This window comes from Lycorma delicatula, chromosome 1 (assembly GCF_047948215.1).
Source record: "Lycorma delicatula isolate Av1 chromosome 1, ASM4794821v1, whole genome shotgun sequence".
Taxonomy (NCBI): domain Eukaryota; kingdom Metazoa; phylum Arthropoda; class Insecta; order Hemiptera; family Fulgoridae; genus Lycorma; species Lycorma delicatula.
This window is the reverse complement of record NC_134455.1, coordinates 16,712,963-16,728,606: the sequence shown is the minus strand read 5'-3', so window position 1 is coordinate 16,728,606 and position 15,644 is coordinate 16,712,963. Positions and strand designations below refer to the sequence as shown.

At 27.9% G+C, this 15,644-nt stretch overlaps 1 protein-coding gene across 4 annotated transcripts in view; it reads left to right on the top strand.

Annotated features, from left to right (window-relative positions):
* The first annotated feature begins 8,514 nt into the window (after positions 1 to 8,514).
* LOC142329398 (mitoferrin-2-like) overlaps positions 8,515 to 15,644 on the top strand; it is a 122,304-nt gene continuing 115,174 nt past the window's right edge. For 2 of the 4 annotated variants that reach the window (XR_012757515.1, XM_075374136.1), the window contains exon 1: positions 8,517 to 8,961. Coding sequence is in view for 2 of the 4 variants with exons in the window: in XM_075374136.1 (XP_075230251.1) it covers positions 8,845 to 8,961 (117 nt within the window). In the remaining 2 variants the exon portion in view is untranslated. Of the gene's footprint in view, positions 8,962 to 15,644 lie in introns of all 4 variants that reach the window. The other 2 variants (XR_012757505.1, XM_075374011.1) reach the window with 2 other exon arrangements.

Here is a 15,644-nt window from a genome sequence, read left to right as displayed (position 1 = left end):
TGAAATTTTGCTTGTTAACAAATCCACTGAGGTGGAAATGCACTCCGTCTGACATTCACAGTTCGTGAACAAACTCTTCGTTATCATTTATTTTCTGAAGCATTACATTAAAAAATTGTGCTTGCATAACTGCATCGTTCGGTTTAAGTTCCTGGACGATCTGCAACTTGTATGGATGGTATTGCAAGTCCTTCACTAACATTCTTCGAACACTTGAGCTATGCAATTGTAAAGATGCTGAGAGACGACGGATTGACCGATGTGGACTGTAGAATTACACCAATTGATGAATTTGCTAGAATTACTCCTGTTAATCTTCCAGTTGTAAATAAGAATACAAATCCCATTGGCACATAAAAATGAAAAAATGTATTTTTAGGATTACATTTAAAACAAGATGTTTACAATTTAGTTTAATTGCTAAATATGCAATACTGAAAAAAAAAAACATGGGTTTAAGTGCTGAAAATATTATCAATAACATTCAGTTATGCAGAATAAAATAAAAAATAAAAAAATTACATCATGCAAACCATACAATCTATAAAATATATACTCAGCCCAATTAGAATTATTAAATGTCATGGAAAATAGAATTTTTAAGTATATCATGAATGTATTCAGATAAAATTGTTTAATTAGAAAAGGAAATATTAATATATACTATGATAAAAAATTAGTTACAGTAATTGAGTTACAGTAAGTATAGATTATATCAATAATTAATTAATAATAAATTATACTAAGTAATAATTAATATCAGTAAGTATATTTAAACATATTAGTAATTTATAAAGATTGGGTTAGATGCATAGAATTCACTGGTATAAATATAAATGAGATTTTATGTTCTTCGCACAATTTGATGACTGTTGGAGATAAGTGATAACTTTGGTATTAGATAAGTATCACCTATTATTAGTCTCTTTTCCTTAAATTGATGACAGAATGGTGTAACAACTTCTTTGAAACCAATCCAGAAAGCAATTCCCTACCATCAATTAAGACTTACTGCAGTTGTAGCAAATTCCTGGATTTCCACCTTAAATCTACATGTAATACAAGTAAGTAGGTATGGAGATTACATAAGGCTGCAACATTCTACCAGAGGTAATTGCTGCAAACATGACAGATATGCTTGGTTTGATCTGATTCATTATGCGCTCATTGAACTTACATTCTCTTTCAAAAATGAGTTTACAAGTACATCAACCTTGGTCACTGTGGAATGCCATCTCATCATGTTTTTCTGCAGGTACAATGTTACCTTCCACTGCTACTTGTAATTGATTAGCAAAACTGTTAATGATTCTTGGGGGCTCTTGTGCTCAGCTCCTTTTTATAGTTTTGACACATATATTGAGAGAGTACAGTATTGTCTCTAGAGAGAAGCAGAAGCTAACTGCCCACCACTTGTAGTCTGACATATTGCCTTTAAAACTGGCTGCAGCTTGTCTTCTCTTCCAAATGATATTTGATAAACGAATGAAAATCAAATGCGGTTAAAGGATACCCCTATCCAGTGTACTTCACAAGACAATGAACTAGTTTCTTTTAAAAACTTTCAGAAAGACAAGTTTGACCACCTTTCTTCATAATCTGAATAGACTTATTAGGATCATTTCTAAATTTCTTACAACAATGATGTAAGGCTGTCTTAGAAATTAACATTTTTCCCCTGCCTTCCTCACACACACACATATATGAATAACTACTGCTCAATAAAATTTATTACATTTTCTTCAGTAACAGGACAGTGTACACTTGATCGAGGATCCCACTTGTATTTTCTAGACATGGTGACTTAATGGAAAAAGACCTAAATTAGGTCATCACTTAATTCACAAAAACACCAACAATTAAGAGTAATTATTTATTTGCACTTAAAAATAGTTATTTGTGACATTTTTCATCATGCCACTCACCCCATTTTTATCATAAAACTATCTAACAAAAAAATGTACTAGCTAATTTCAAAATAAGGGTAATTTAATTGTATGTATCTAAAGATACTCACCAAAATACACAAAAAAAAGACTCCTAATCCCAAATGGTATCACAAATGATAACTATAATTGTACCCTGCACAAAATTTATCCAATTGAGTAAGATATCTCTAGAAAAATAGGTTATAATGGTTTTAAAAAAAAATAAAAAAAATTTTTTTACACCAACAGTTGTCAAAACCTGTTCTCACTACTTTTTGTAATAGTCCCATAACCACCATAGATGTAACCACAAGTTTGAGACTAAATTAAATTATTTTCTCCCAGTTTTTGTCCTTTTTCACCCCAGTGCACAGTAACTCAAGTTTAGATGAGCAAGTGTATAGTAAACCATTGACAAACTGCCTAAAGTGATAATAGATATAAATGAACTGCCATAATATTTCTTTTTTCAAATCTTGTGCATAAGAACTCCATAAAACACAATTTTCAAAAGTAAACCAAAGATGTTTAATGTTAGTGATTTTTTTACCCTCCAGAAACAGTATTGCTTCAGAGGATAAGATGAAATGACAATTTTTTAGCATGTGAAAATGCCATGCCTGCCCAGGATTCAAACCCAATACAAAAGATCCAAAATTTAGTAAATTTAGATTCTACTTACTGTTCTTGTTAATTTTTTACCTTAACCTCTGTAAGCTGGGACTATATCATTACCAAAAACCATAATAGCGCATTTAAATCCCTTAATACAACTCATTATTTTAAATCAAATTAAGATCAAATGTAATACAACTGTGGTATCCCTAATATATCTTCTTTTTTTTAATCTATTTATTTACTCCCATGCTACAGTAAGAAGATTTGCAATATTACAATTCTACCTTTTTGAAATTACATTGTGATTACTAACATGTTGTTTCAGTGCAAATAGAGTTTATGTTAGCTAATCAACTAACAATAAATACTACTATAAATTACTATGAGCATAATTTCAAAAACTGTTAAAATCATATATCTAAACATACAGAACTGCCAGGATCCAAAATTCATTTATCAATATCCAATGTTTCAATCAAAAGCAAGAGAATTTTTACCATAATTTTTAATTTATAAAACTAAGATATGATACTAGTGATTAACACTTTTCAACATTTTTGATTATGATTTACATTACTTTGTTCAAAATAAATCTTAAGACTCCATCTTTCCATGAAAAATAATATTTTCTTTTTATTAGTCTAAATCAGAATCTTATAAAATTATTATAACAGCATAATATGAAAACTATTATCTACAATTGCAAAATCCTGTTTTAGAAACAGGTAAACTTGAGTAATTTTTATTTAGTATTTATTCTTATCTGATGTAACCACTCCAACTACCCTCCTTTTGTATGATACCAAAGTTACTGGCCAAAACTCTTTTAGGATATATAGAATACTACTGAAAAAAAATTGAAGTAAATGGAAGGAGTTAGTTTAAGGATATGGTTTATTCATTTTGATGTTATGCACTCTGTTCCAGATGTTCTAGTGTGGTACGTATGCTGCTTACTGATAAATAAGTCATCTGTATTTAAAATAAAAAAATTAATAAATAATTGTCTAATCTTTAGACTTTCCTCAAATAAATTATCAGTAGAATAAATTCCCTTTTTTTATTGAAGATGGTTTTTAATCTATTTCTCTGAATAACATTTAGTGGTCCCAGAACAGAATTAATAGCATTTCCCCAACAAATTTTCCATGCTTCAGTATGATTGGATGGATATACTTGAAATAAATTAAATTTTGTTTTATATTTAAAATGACATGAATTTGCCAGAAAAAAGAAATAGATTATTGTAATTTTTTTTTACAAACTACATGCAAAGATAGTTCAGTCTTACTATCAACTGCTACAAGAAGTTTAAAATTATTATATTTAAAAAAAAACAATTTTGATTTTTTAAACATTTAATGTTAAAAGAATTTTGGTTTTTTTTTTTGAACAAATTATAAGTGACTGCCTTGCAAACTGACTCAGTAAACTACCTTGTCTGAATAGCAATATCATCTGAAAATAAGAGAAACATTCCAACTGATTCAATTTTTGTGGCAATCTAGATGTCAGAAAGGATCAGATCAAAATAGGACCGAATGTGCTTCCTTGTACAACTCTGTAATCAACATTTTCCATGTCGCTTTCCATTCCTAAAATAGTGACAACCTGCTTTCTAGAGTGAAAGTAGTTCTAAAAGAATAAGCTCTTGAACTTGAGCTAATTTGGAATTTATTTTATTAAGCTACCTGTTCCCATCTATGAAATGGATGCCTTAGCCACATACAAAATTGTAAAATTTTCACAATTTTAAAATGTGAAAATTTTACTATTCTAGATAAATTAAAATTTATCTAGGTAAGTGCTAAGGCTTAAATTATTGAAGACCTATAGTAGAGGATTTATCAGTACATCAAGATTTTCTTTTTAGAAGCAAATGTAGGACCATCATATTCCAGAGTAGAACCCCCACATAAATTTTAAATATAGTTTCCAACTTCATCATCAAATATGATAACCAGATCTGATGTGAACTGATATTAAAATTGGTTGTCTTCAACAACCAGTGAGTGTCCCACCAACATTAAGTGTTTAGCCAAGCAATTACCCACCCAGGAAAAGTATTTATTGAAGTCATTGGTTAATTTTAATATTAAGTGTCATAATACTGCTGCCATTATGTAACAAAAAACAAATGTGCATTAATGTGACAAATGTCACTTAAAATCATGATGAATGACAAGCAAGATTAGATATGCAATCTAATTATAATTGCTTGCAAGTGATTAAAATCCATAGTTAGTAGATGCTTGAAAAAAAGATAATTGTGTAAATTTATATTATTTATGAGAAAAAAATATTTTTGGAGACAAGCCCCAACATTAAAGAGATCCAGCCTAACTTTTTAATGATTTGGTATATTCCTAGACAATTTAAATACATTTCCTTCCTGAAGGGAGAGAACTTAGCAAAAATTTATTTTATTCAATCATTTATGGAATTGGGTAAAATGGGGAGATAAAATTACAGTTAGAATCTCAGAAAAACTAGAGATGAATGCTTTCCCCAAATTTGTTATAGATGAATAAGAATGAAGCCTCAAGATGTAATGAATACTTTTTTCAGCCATGGTTAGTAATTATACATAAAAAATGTATTTTGGTTTTTTGCTTCAATTAATTTTCTAAGTATCAAGAATAAGTTTGCAGACCTGTGACTTCCTCAGAGGTCATAGCCAACATTTATGAATTTTTTTGTCAGTTCTGACTGTTTGGTAACAAGAAAGATCCTTTTTTCACTTGGTGGTCTCTCTATAATTTGGAAATAATATTTGTGAGAGCCTATCATATTTTAAAAGGTTTTGTAGAACAAAGCCCTAAGAGAAAGTTGTTAAATCTCAACTACGGAAGCTGTGCCCCCTTTAGTGTAATCATAGGCGTGTCATTTTACTTTTTTCTTTTCACATGAAATTATAAATGTGCTATAATTTTTTGCAAGATCTTTTGTGTTATATAGTTGATAAATGTTGTAAATGTGAGAAACTTGGGTTTTTTAGGACTAGGTTCAAAAAGGAAACATGCAGGCATATTTGCTCGACACTTCTGAGATTAGCTAGAGATTTATAGTGAAAAGGTAATTTAACATAATGTGCTGTTAGGCCACCATCAGTTTCCCAAAAATTGATCATAAGGACTTTGATCCGCTGAAGTAAGCGTGTTCTGAATTTTTTATTTTTCTGTCATTTTTGGGGTGATGGGAAATGGTATCTATTGTTTTTTATACTAAGGCTCGTTATGGATTAGAATTTATGTTGAGTGAGATGCATGGCTTTAGTATTATGGATATTTAAGAATATGCCCGTGGATATATTTAATGTGCATAAATTAAAAAAAAAAATAGTTGCACTTTATGAATATATATTAGAAAAATAAATACATAAAGTAAATTTATATTTCTTTGAAAACAACTTAATTTAAAAAAAAATTACATCAGAAAAAATGAAACAAACTAATTTGCTACAAACAACAAAAAAAAAATAGTTGATCAGAAAAATGTGAAAACAGGTTTTTTTACCAATGTAAATATATATTTATAAAAAAATATTTAGTCATTGTTATTGCATGCAATTCAGTTGTAAATGAAAAATGAAGTTTAAAAATTAATGTTAATTTTCTTCACAGTTAATTTTGTTTTTCTTTTTTTTTAAATTTTCAAATATGTTCATTTTACAGAGTTTTTATTCTCAAAAAATAAACATAAGTGAGTGTGAGTGTGCTTTAATAAAAATGATATTTTCTAAATGTTATGAGAATAAGAATTATAACATTTTATTGTGGATTTGTTGCAAAGATGAAATTGTTAATTTGGTTGAATAAAGCATATTTTCAAAGTTAAACATGTAATCTTAATCCACTCTCCAGAGAAACACAAGAAACATGATTAAATACTTGTAACATGCTGTAGCATGGAATGAAAAGCTATAATTTTTATCAATGTTTATATTTTAATATTATAAATACTAAAACTTACAATGACACTGCTTCATCTCCATTAAATGAAATCTGTTCTGAAATATAAAATGAACAGAAAACAATACTTAAGAAACAATTAAATTTTATATTTTTACACATGAAACTTATTTATTGATAAAAAAACATCTTCATTGAAAAAAAAAAACCAGTGAATGTTAAACAAAAATCTGTAACAGCAAATAAAAATGCATTATTAAATAATATATTTATTTTAATTACCAGTTATGATTGGTAAAATAAATAGAAAAAGATGAGGGAAATAAAACGGTATATCAACTTGATATTTTACTGATTTAAAAATTCTAATGAATATATAAATGTCATTTGCTAATACTATATAGAGTGCCCCAGGAGGTTTTTTTACTTCATTCACTAACTGAATTAAAAATAATTAATAATTTCTGTTATAAGGAAAAATAGAACATGAACAAAATTGTCATACTGCATTATCACTATTTTAGCTGTCCACTTGTAACAATCTCAGCTGTGTATCAACTAATTTGAACAAAGGTATCATTTTGTTCACATTAAAAGGTTTAATATTTTATCTTATGCCAGCCTCCATGGTGCAAGTGGTAGCATCTCAGCCTTTCATCTGGAGGTCCCAGGTTCAAATCCCAGTTAGGCATGGCATTTTCACACACTACAAAAATTGTCATTCATCTCATACTCTGAAGCAATACCTAATGGTGGTCCTGGAGGTTAAAATATATATATATATATTTTATCTTATAAAACATAATTTTATAAAACTATTTACAGAACTAACTACAATTAAAGAATTTAAATGGCTGCATTTTAGAATTTTTAAAAAGTAAAATTTTCAATAAGATTTATTTTCTAGATGTCTGGTACATGTACACAAAATTTAAAAAAGTAACTCAAATGTTCTTAAGATATAATTTCTATTGAAAAAACACAGAATAGCAGATAGAGAGAAAATGAAGTAAGGTAGGAGATTTATTCATATGAACTTTTCTGTTATTTTGAAGTTGTGAATTAGTCTCTTAAATATGGCCAATAACTAACTACCAGGGCATTCTGTATAATCAAATAAAGAGGTATAATCAATTAGATTGTTTGTTAGTTATTTCAACTGTGTTCGTAATCGAAAATTTATAGAGATAATAACTTTTAGAACATGTGTAAAGATATATTTATATGTTGTATGTAGGCATATATTTTATGTGTGCACATATTTATAAACTTTAAATGAAAAAAAAACATAAAAAATAAATCATTAGAATGCCTCAGGAGGTGAACTCCCAAAGTATTAATTAAAAAAGGATTTAAACAATGTTTATTTCAAAAGTAATGAAGAACTAAAGGTAGCGATAGTAATATAGGTAATAATAATACCACTGTTAGTAATGATGATGATTATAATTCAATCACTGAAATAAACAGTTGAAAAAAATAAAATTGACTTTATAAATGTGGTGGTAAGAGGATATAAAAAACTAGTTGAATATAATAGACCTCAAAATTATCACAGCCACCATATATTGAACACAAAGTTTTGCCCCTTAGATTCCTCAAATAATGCTTGATTTTTGTTTGAATTTTTTTTTTGAGAATCCTCTGCAAACAAAAATATTAAATAAAGTAAAATATTAGTTAAATACAATCAATTCATTTGTTATTTAATTTTGTATTTTAAATAACCTGATAACTTTATATCATGTTATTAAAAATCACCTTTGAATAGTTATCCCCCTGATCTTTCCTTGCTGAATGATTAATTAATACGATACAGGGATCTTATGTAATATTAGATTCATTTTTTATTTTTTGTAGCTGCTTTCTAGATCAAGTTGGCTTAGTTTTATAATGAACTTGTTTTTGGAATGAAGAATATTATTTTAGTTTTAAATTTCATACGCATCAGTGCACTTTTTTAATTCGAACTTTGCAATTCTCATAATAGAGTGCGTGTTAGCTTGCACCGCCAAAGCAGTTAAAGATAATATTTTAATAAAGAAACTTTTAAAACCAATATATTTATTATTCCAAACGCTTTTTTGTCACGATGTTATACTAGGAAGTTATTACGCAATATAAACTTAGATAAAGTAGGCATTGCTTGAACGTTAGATTATAATAGTAGTGATATGTCAGAAAACCTCTTAGTAATATTGCATACCGGTGAAAACGATTCGACCACGACCCCGCGGAGCATGGTGTAGGGCCCTAGGTCAGTTGTGCGACTTATTCTGATTGTAACCTCGATATTCAGTTGTGTTTAGTTGGGTGAAGGTGTTGTTATATCAAAGACATTGTATAATTGTTTCAAGTGAAGTGTTTTCTTTACTAAAAAGACTATTATGAACTTTGAAGACTATGAAACACTTCCAACTACCAATGTTACAACACACATGATGGCTGGTGCGATAGCAGGGGTTATGGAACATTGTGTTATGTATCCATTAGATTCAGTTAAGGTATTTATTTATTCGTTAAGCATATCTTAATTTTAGTTTCTTTACGTTACTGAAATGTGCTGCTGTCATCATTACTTAAGTTTGTACTTTCAAGGTGATACCTGATTGGTCATTACATTGCTGGATGAAACATATGATCATTATTACTTCTCAACATATGTTTTATTGTGTCCAAAATCGCGCGGAAAAAGTAATCTTCTAATCTAATGTGTTTCAGTTCTACCTGTTTCTACATTAGTGAAATGAGTATATTATAAGGAAATACTAGGTAGACGATATTATGTTAAAATGTGTTACCTAACCTATAATTGATATTTCTTAGTTAATTTTTTAAGATTAGGTCGGGTATTGTAAAATTAATTATGTTTTCCTTGTTGTATTGTTCAAAACGTAGGTGGACAGTTTTTTAACAATTATCCCATTAAACATGATATATATTTGATTAACTACTTTTTAATGAGAATTCTCAGGTATAAATTTAGTATGATCTTGCTAAATGTTAGTTTGTTAATTTGAAGTTTTCCTTATTTCTTTCAGACATTTTATTCATATTAGAACAAACCTTTTTTTAATTATAATTATTGAGAAGTCATTTCTATATTTTTAGTTAACAAAATCTTTAATGTTTTTCTTTGTTTTTCACATAATAAGGGTTTTTATATTTTCATTGTAACTTTTAAACTTGATAATACTACTTAAGGTATCCAGTTGGTAGTTTTTATTATGTTAATTAAGATACTCTGTCTCTTAAATACATTGGTAGTTATTTGTGCTTGATGTTTTGATTTTTCCTGTTGCTGTATTGTTTTGTTGATGTGTTAGACTAAGGTTTAAATATTGTATTTGTTTGTGAGTATTGATAAAACTTGCTAACTTTTTTATTTACCCCTTTTTTATAGTTAGTTCTTTCTTACAACGTATAAAGTTGATGATTGAAGTAAGTTAAGGTAGTGGAGCCTGTCAACATCCATACAGTTTAATGACCTGTTTGTAATTTGACCAAATGTTTAACAGTGACTAATTTAATGAAGTATGCGTTATGTGAAATTAAATCTTTGTTCTATAAGTTATATGTTTATGTTTTGTAGTGATCTCTTATATTAAGTTGTATTCATTTAACCCTTGTAAAATATAAATTTTATATAAATGCCACTCATTCTTGTGGTATACACATGCTTGTAATATTTCTTGTTGGAAAATACAAAATCAAATCACATAAAAAGGTTTAGTGGTTAGAAATATGGTATTTGCTTAGTTTGAACTTGTTATTATGCACACTCAGAATATATATGTTTTTAAAATTGTATTATTTAGTTAAAGTAAACTGAAAACTAGAATAGGTGTCGTATATTGAATAATGTAATTGTAAGTAAAATTACTTCTTTAGCACTTTATGTTAAATGCAAAAATAATATTAACTTTTTTAAATTGGATTCAAATATGTTACGTAAAATGTATTCCTTTTTCTTATATTTGTATTAAGGACGTGTATCATGTATGCAGTTGCAATGTTTTATTTTAATGCCTTTTTAATTCTTATTAATGATGATTTTATTTTTTTAATTATAAATGACTAGCTATAGGACTGCTGTATTTTGCAGTCATTGATTGAAGCAGTCTTGGAGATCTTAGATATCAGCTTTGATTAAGCCCTATACATTATACATAGTTCTGTTTATTTTAAACAGAAAAAAGGACAAAATGAAATGTATATGTTTCTAAAATAGGGTCCCTACTGAATCCAGTTGTTTTTTTATCGGTTATATGGGACCCCTATTGAAATCCAATTGTTTTTTTTTTTTACATTTTATTTGTTGTAGTAAATTTGCATCATTTTAGTTTATTATTTTATGACATGAATTTAGAAGTATAAGATAATAACACATAACTTTGTATGCAACTCTATACAATAAAACTTATACACGTATAACCTATTGTATATAATTTTTATTTTTAATGTTAATCAGAAGAGGTTAGTGACCAAAGCAATCATAGATTATGTTTATTCCATGAAGTGATGAATGGGGCATGTATATCAACATATCCTAATCAAACATACCCTACAGTTGCTTTGCTCATTAACCTTGTCTAATTAATGTTAAATACACCAATTTTATATATTTTACCTATTTAGGTAGCAGGTAGACACGAATTTCATTTAAGAATACCTCAAAAGTATAAAGTAGTAACTAAATTCTTATCATAAATGATAAACTAATAGATAAATTATGCAAATTTACTAGAACAAGTAAAACAAAAAAAAAAAGAAATTGGATTTCAGTAGGGTTCCTGTGTAACCGATAACTACCCTGAAATGCAATTTATCTTATATGTTTTATTCACATTTTAATAACAAAACAGAGATGTATATATTAACATTATATGATAATTGTATAACATATTATTAATCTTATTAGTTAATCAACCTTTTGAAGTAATTTTAAGGTCTTAATTATAAGTGAATGAATTATGATTATTAAAATAAAAATAAATTAAAAGTGTTTTAGTAACTTTATAAGTGAAACATTTTCTGGCTTGTTCTGTATTTTCCTTTTTTATGTTCATTTTCAAGTATAGTATGTAATATTTTTTCTAGAAATTAGATTATAATTCTAGTATAGTTTTATGTTATATTTAAAAATTTAATTATGATGTTTGAATCAAGTCCTGTAGAATAAAATTTATAATGAATTGTATTTCGTTTCACTGTTCAAGTTCAAATAATTAGTATTTCTTCAACAAACAAAATTACTTTATATGGCTATTTAAAATTTCTTGTATATATTATAATTATTTATTTATCATATTTTAGTTTTTTATTAATTTATTTTATTTGTCTTAAGTTCCTGATTTCTGTGACCAATAGCCATGTTAAAAAAATACTTCATGCAGTTAAGCCATGATGCATTTTATAAATGCATGCAACATTTAAGTAATATGCAGTGAGATCTAAATTGGAATTAAAATTTTGAATAATACATGTTTTTTAATTGCAATATACACTGAGTAAGGCATGAAAATTCTGCTCGATGTAGTGTCAAACGATAAAAAAAAATGAGATCACAAGACTAGGTTTGGTGTAAAAAGGTCATATTGCTGTAAAAAATGATGTAAATTGGGTACAGTTTAATTAAGAGATTATAATCTACAGGTGACAATTTATACAATGTGCTGGTTTGTATGTATAAGAAAAAGCCTTTCTTTTAGGATCATGACTTATTCATAGGCCATCCTTTATTTCAGATTTTTTGGTCTGTTGCAATGTCAGCCAGCAACCAAGTGGGTCACGCTTACTTTTATTGTTCTTGACTTCATAAAGAACAATCTCTGGGTGCGCCTCATAAAGGCTAAGGGATGCTAGAAGTGTTAAATTAATCATAATTTTATTTAATTATAAAATTAAAGAATTAAACTTATCTTTTATTGAGATCAAAACACTATAATAAATATACAGGTTGCACAAACTTGCCTGGCAATCCTTAGAGAACGAATTGGGAACATTGGTATAAGCAAAAAAGTACTTGTCTGAAAACTCTTATTTTTTTTTTGAGTTATGGCTAACAAATATTTGCATTAATTCTGAAGTAAGGGTAATATATAGCCATCCAGGAATTTCTGACACCCAAATTGACCAGAAAATTTTGCAGGTTTTATTGGTCATGGATATTGGTGTTCTTTGGTGGTTGGGTTTCATTAACCACAATTCTCAGGAGTGGTCAACCTGAGACTGTACAAGACTTCATTTACATTCATACATATCCTCTGAAGTAATACCGTACGGTGTTATTGCCAATAAATAAATATGAATTCTGAGAAAATTAATGTAAATCAAGTCATTAAGAAAAAAAAAGATAGATTTCAAAACAAAACATTTCAACATGAGAGAAAAAAATTACAATTTTAAATAACAAAAATCTTCATTACAATGCTGCAATTAATAGCTGAAATTAAAAACAAACTTTTAAAACAGATTAAATTATCTGGTAATAATAGATGATCAGTAATTAACGTTTGTATATTGTATGTAAATAATTCTTAGAGCAATTTTGTGTTGAAGTATAAGTTTGAAAATTATTTTAATCTGCTATTATATGTTATATATGGGGTTGTTACTGTTGTATATATATTATATTATAGTGTTACAAATATTATATCTATTTTTTTATTCTCATTTTTGTATTCTAACAGCAGTAGTTAAATTTATTTCTACAACTTCTTACATTATGAAAAGGATTTTTAAAAATAATGGCATTGTCTTCTCCAATTTTGCTCTTGTATCACTGTTTAAATCCCATTAGGAATTGGTAGGGTAGCTAAGTTCTTATGTAGGCAAAGAAGGAACTTTACTACCATTTACCTGGTTTAGATAAATGGAACCAGAGTAAAACTTTATCAGAGCAGCATCATAGAAATACACAATAATTATCAAATAAGAAATTGAAATAACTTGATGCTCATAAAAATAATTTAAATTATGAAATAATACTTTGGGACATGTAAAAGGGAAAAGTGAAAATGCAAATTTTTCAATATTGCTGAAGCAGACTGCAGTCTAATGTTAAATCAGTTTATCATAGACGTGAGAAAGGAGTGTACTTCTAACATTCCTTGTGTTCACTCTAATGATGAATTTGCAATAACATTTACATAAAGTTATCAGTATATATATTTACATTTTATTTGTATTTAGCCAAAAATATTTTGTGACTTAACCCATTCTTCACTAGGAATTGAATGACAAACTCATTTTCCATACAAAATTTTCCAGCAATCAGTTAAAACATCCCCAGAAAAGGTTTTGGGGTTGTTTCATGTCTGAAGGCCCTAATTAATTTCAGTAGATTCCCACAAGGTAGCAGTGTTCCAACAATATTTTGTGCCATGCCATACTGCCAAAAAAGAGGAAAATGTTTCCAAAGAACAAAACAATTAAAATGCTTCCATGGCCAGGCAACTTCCCAGACTTATAATCAATTGAAAATCTGTGAGTACTAGTCAAAAAATGAATTGTACCATAAAAATTGATCTCATTAAAGCAATAGTAAAAATGGTTTCATGATGAAGAAATCAAAGAAATGTGTAGTAACTTCTTGAGTCGATGCTAAATGATATACGTGAAGTGATTAAGGGATATATATATATAGTAACTACTAGATATTAAAAATTGTACAAGTATGATATTTTTTCTAAATAAAGTTACTTTTTATTAAATATCATCTGTATTTAGATTAATTTACACGCACTGTATCTTTTTATATTCTTCATAAATACTAATTAGAATTAACTGAAAGGCAGGAAGTGACAATAAGTAATTGTATACCGATGTTATTTCTTACAATGTTATAATGTTATTAATTAATTTGATCAAAGACATTTGTTTGAAAGACTGCTGTTGTATGGTGGCTGATGCATGGAATTCTTTCAAAAGTGTGGTAATGTTAAGAACAATTAATGTGCAATTAATTTTTAAAGGAAACAAGCCCACCAAGCCTGAAGACATGCATTGTGAAGATGTCAAAAATATAAGGAAGTTTACAGAAGATAAGACACAGAAGACTGACTGTGTTACACAGGCTGTGAGAGTGTTCCAGGGTATCAAATTTTGAGCTATGATAAGATTGTAGAGGCTGTTCAAGATCAGCTAAAAGCTTAAGGAGGCAACAACTTCCATTCAGAACAGTCGCTCATAAAAGCTCATGAATATTTTTGTCTATCGTTATGCGCTGGTTGAACCAACAAAAAAAGGTGATTCTACTAAGGTTTTGATCATTGACCATTACTAAGTTTTATTCTTATAAACAAACTTAATTTTTTGTAATTTGTAAGAAAAGATTTTTTTTTTTAATTTGATCAGATTTTTATTTAAAAGACTGCCATTTTATGGTGGTTGATGTAATAACAATAATAACAGACAATAACATCTTACCTTGATATCTCTTCAGTATATTTTTCGTAAGTTTTTTTAATAAGTTTTTAAATTACATTTTTCTTTATAAAACAGTTCGTAAGTAAATTTAATTTCTTTCACAAAATTTTTGTAAATTCTGTTATTTTTAATAGCCAACTCATTCATTGTGTTATAAACTATTACTGTGTTTGTTTTTATTATTTGTACTTAGAACTTGCATGTTCTAAGTACCTTTTTAATTTTACTAAATACATTGTTTATATAATTTCATCTTTATTTAGTGAGATGATACATATTAAACATTAAAATTATATGTCCAATATGATAAAACTTTTAATATTTTTTACTTCTCCAGATTTGGTTGCATAGATCAGTCTGGTTAATCAGCGTTACATTGTTTCAGTTACACATCCTAGCCTAGTGTGTCAGGAATGTAACTAGCCACAGTTACATTCACTAGATATCTACTGACTTAAAAATTATCTTACTAATCATTTGTTGGTTGAAAATCTACCCTACATTTTGTGGGGACAAACAGTAAGTGGAGTTTGGTAACATTCTCATACCAGGTCAAAATTAGACCCTATAGTACTCTTAGGGGTATCTTTCTAACTGTAAGTATAGATAAAAATAATTTTTTTTTTACTGTCACAACTCTGATGATTAACACCCCATCAAATAATATGAGGTTTGATCTAAAGCACAATGGAGTAGTTTTACAAGCTTATCCATTGGTTTGTCTTGTGACAGAAATCTTATATTCTACCCCAATGTG